At 41.9% G+C, this 4,431-nt stretch overlaps 1 protein-coding gene across 3 annotated transcripts in view; it reads left to right on the forward strand.

Moving 5' to 3' along the window:
- Window positions 1–3,163, forward strand: part of RABEPK (Rab9 effector protein with kelch motifs) — a 45,583-nt gene extending 42,420 nt beyond the window's left edge. For all 3 annotated transcript variants that reach the window (XM_007539988.3, XM_016185006.2, XM_060200146.1), the window contains exon 8: window positions 2,855–3,163. In XM_007539988.3, coding sequence (XP_007540050.1) covers window positions 2,855–3,138 — 284 coding nt within the window. In that variant the 3' untranslated portion in view covers window positions 3,139–3,163. The remainder of the gene's footprint in view (window positions 1–2,854) is intronic.
- Window positions 3,164–4,431: the final 1,268 nt, after the last annotated feature.

A 4,431-nucleotide genomic window follows, 5' to 3' on the forward strand; every position in this document is an offset into this window, starting at 1 on the left:
AAGAGGGAGTCGGGCGGTAGCGCAGCGGGTTAAGCGCAGGTGGCGCAAAGCGCAAGGACCGGCGTAAGGATCCCGGTTTGAGCCCCCGGCTCCCCACCTGCAGGGGAGTCGCTTCACAGGCGGTGAAGCAGGTCTGCAGGTGTCTATCTTTCTCTCCTCCTCTCTGTCTTCCCCTCCTCTCTCCATTTCTCTCTGTCCTATCCAACAATGACGACATCAATAATAAGTAATAACAACAACAAGGGCAACAAAATGGAATAAATATTAAAAAAAAAAGAAAAAAATTAAAAGAAAGAAAGAAGAAAGAAGGGGGCCCGGCAGCAGGTTAAGCGCACATACTATGAAGCACAAGGGCCGGTGCAAGGATCCCAGTTGGAGCCATGGGCTCCCCACCTGCAGGAGGGCCACTTTGCAATCAGTGAAGCAGGTCTTCAGGTGTCTTTCTCGCCCCTCTTTATCTTCCCCTCCTCTCTCAATTTCCCTCTGCACTATCCAACAACAACAAACATGGAAAAAGATGGCCACCAGGAACAGTGGATTTGTAGTGCAGGTGCTGAGCAATAACCCTGAAGGGGAAAAAAATAACAACATATTATATGAGCAATAACCCTGAAGGGGAAAAAAACCAAACATATCATACAGGTGAGGAGTTGGGGGCTTGGGAACATGTGTATTCAAGTGGTTACACCACCACCTGGGTCCCTGTCCCCTTCTTTGTATCTAAAAAAAGTCACCCTGGATTGATGAAGCCTTGATGAGCCCCTCCACTTTTTTTTTTTTTTAGTGATGAGAGATACTGAATTACCTCTGTACCCATATGCACACAGTAGCAGACATTAAAACTGGAGCTTCAGGCTGAGAAAGCCTGTACTCTATTGCTCAGTCACACACCCCCCAGCCACCACTATGTCTTTTTTTTTTAAGATTTAAAAATTTATTTATTTCCTTTTTATTGCCCTTGTTTTTATTGTTGTTGTAGTTATTATTGTTGTTGTTATTGATGTCACCATTGGTGGATAGGACAGAGAGAAATGGAGAGAGGAGGGGAAGACAGAGGAGGGGAGAGAAAGATACCTGCAGACCTGCTTCACTGCCTATGAAGCTACTCCCCTGCAGGTAGGGAGCCCGGTGCTCAAACCAGGATCCTCACACCGGTCCTTGCGCTTTCTGCCACGTGCATTTAACCCACTGGCTACTGCCTGACCCCTCCATATATATATATATATGTTATTTTTTTATGTGTCTGGTGGTGACACAGCTGGTTGAGCACACATTACCATGCACAAAGATCCAGGTTCTAGCTCCTAATCCCCACGTGTAGGGGGAAATATTTCTTCCTCTCTCTCTCCCTCCCTCTCTCCCTCTTTCTTCTCAGTTTATTTCCCCCCCCCAATTTTATTTTATTTATTATTGGATAGAGACAGAGAAAAATTGAGAGGAGTAGGGGAGATAGAGAAGTAGAGAGACACCTGCAGCTTTACTTCATCACCTGTGAAGCTTTCTCCCTGCAGGTGAGGACCAGGAACATGAACCCAGGTCCTTGTGCACTGTAATGTGTATGCTTAAACAGATGCGCCACCTCTCAATTTCTGTCTCTATCCAAAAAAATAAAATAACAATAATAATTTTTTAATAGTTATTTATAAATTGACACATTGTTTTATTTATTTATTTATTTATTTTATTGGGGAATTAATGTTTTACATTCAACAGTAACAGTAATAATTTTTAACCCAAGCACTGCTTAGTTCTGATTTATGGAGGTGCGGGGGATTGAACCTGGGACTTCAGAGCCTCAGGCATGAAAGTCTCTTTGCATAACCATTATGCTATCTACCCTCACCCTAAATAAAATTATATCAACCAGAGCACTGCTTAGTTCTGGCTTATAGTGATTCCAGGGGGCTGAGCTTGGCACCTTGAAGTCTGAAGCATGAAAGTGTTTTGCATAATCACTATACTACCTTCCCTGCCTTAAAGAAAAAAAAAATTACTTTACAGATGGGAAAATTAATTCAACTGGTTGAGCATCAGTCTTTCATGCCTGGGATTATTGGTTCAATCCTTGGTACTACAAGTGCTATAGAGTGGTACTTTGCTCTCTCTCTCTCTCTGTCTCTCTTGTGTAATGAAAAATAAGATTTATATGAGAGAAAGAACAACCAGAGTACTGCTCAGCTCTGGCATTCAGTGATGCTGGGAATTGAACCCAGGGTTTCTGGGGACACAGACTGCAAATTTCTTTCTTTTTAAAGATATTTTATTCATGTTGTCTGGGAGGTGGTACAATGGATAAAGCATTGGACTCTCAAGCATGAGGTCCTGAGTTCAATCCCTGGCAGCACATATACCAGAGTGATGTCTGGTTCTCTCTCTCTTCCTATCTTTCTCATGAATAAATAAATAAAATCTTTAAAAAATATATTTTATTCATTTATTAATGAGAGAGATAGGAGGGGAGGGAGGGAGAGAGGAGGTGGGGGCAGACATCACTCTGGTACAGGTGCTGCCGGGGATCGAACTCAAGACCTCTTGCTTGAGAGTTCAACACTTTATCCACTGCACTACCTCCTGGACCAGAAATTGCAAATTTCTTATTTTATTTAACATCTTTATTTATTGGATAGAGACAGCCAGAAATTGAGAGGGAAGGGAGTGACAGAGAGGGAGAGAGATACCTGCAGCCCTGCTTCACCACTCATTGGGAAGTTTTCCCCCTGCAGGTGGGGACCAGGAGCTTGAATCTGAGTCCTTGTGCACTGTAATGTTTGTGCTTAACCAAGTGCACCATGCCTGACCCCACAAACTGCAAATTTTTTAACAGTCTTTCTGTTTTTTTTTCCCTCTGACACAGAAAAGCAGCATTGGATCTTGGTTAAATTTGATACTTTTCTACCTGCTGGGCGATTGGACCATTCCATGTGTATCATCCCATGGCCAGTGATGTCTTCTGAGAAAGAAGATTCTGTCTGTCTAAACTGTCATGCTGAGGAAAGGAATTCCACTGACAAAGAACTGAGCCAATGTGATGACTCACATGAAGACAATCAGACTGACACACTGCTCTGCTTTGTGTTTGGTGGGATGAATACAGAAGGGGAAATCTATAATGACTGTATTGTGACTCTGGTTGACTAATAAAACTCACATTTTGTTACTTTCAGATGACAATTAAATATCTTGGTTGTTTTATAACTCGAATATTTTTTGCACCTATATAGCCCTGACTCATATCTACTTTGATAGGTGAAGAAATGAACTGGGTGGCTCAGTGTAGAAATCTTTTTTTTATTCTACAAAGGTGTTTTTTTTTTTTTTACAGACCAGGTAAATGTTATTTGTAAACCACTAATCCCCCTCCCTCACCCCCTCACTCCCCAAAATCTTTGGCTAACTAAATTAGCTCACCTGGGAGTACTCCTGCTGTAAATTGAAACCTCAGCCCCACCTTGCTGTGGCAAACTTTGGTACTGTGTTGTCTAACCTAAAAAAAAGTCAGCCTGAAGCAGTGAAGCCTGGTAATATTAAAAATAGTGTGGTCCGGGAGGTGGTGCAGTGATAAAGCTTTGGACTCTCAAGCATGAGGTCCTAAGTTCGATCCCCAGCAGCACATGTGCCAGAGTGATGTCTGGTTCTTTCTCTCTCCTATCTTTCTCATAAACAAATAAAATATATATATTTTTTTTTAAATAGTCAGAAGGGACGGGGTGGTGGTGCACCTGGTTGAGTGCTTAAGGACCTGGGTTCAAACCCCCGGTCCCCATCTGCAGAGGGCTAGCTTTGCAAGTGGTGAAGCTGTGCTGCAGGTGTCTCTCTCTCCCTCTCTATCTCCCCTACCCTCTTGATATCTGGCTCTGTCTATCCAATAAAGATAATAAAAACTTTTTTAAAAAATAGGGCTGAGAGAGAGCTCACCTGGAGGGCATAATTCCTTGATATATATAGATATATATATATGCAGTCTGAGTCTAAACCCTGGCACCACATAAGAGTACAATCTGAGACACTCTAGTATTGTGGTGCACCTCTCTCTGAAATATGAACAATGAACAAGTCAGCCTGGAAACAATGAAAAACTATACGTGCATACCTAGGGCCCACACTGCAAAAAAATAAATAAAACACCAATGTTGCAAAACTAATTATTAATACAGCACAAACTTATAGAAACTCAGGAGGGGATATTTATAGTTAAAGCCTACTTTGTAATAGTATTATTATTTTTTTTGCAATGTAGGGACCTCAGGCATGTGTAATTTCACTGCTCATAGAGTGACCTTTTTTAACTTTTTAAATTTTATTATATTTATTTCCCCTTTTGTTGCCCTTGTTTTTATTGTTGCTGTTGTTACTGATGTTGTCATTGTTGGATAGGACAGAGAGAAATGGAGAGAGGAGGGGGAGAGAAAGACAGACACCTGCAGACCTGGT

The sequence above is a fragment of the Erinaceus europaeus genome, chromosome 10 (assembly GCF_950295315.1).
Source record: "Erinaceus europaeus chromosome 10, mEriEur2.1, whole genome shotgun sequence".
NCBI classification, from domain to species: Eukaryota; Metazoa; Chordata; class Mammalia; order Eulipotyphla; family Erinaceidae; genus Erinaceus; species Erinaceus europaeus.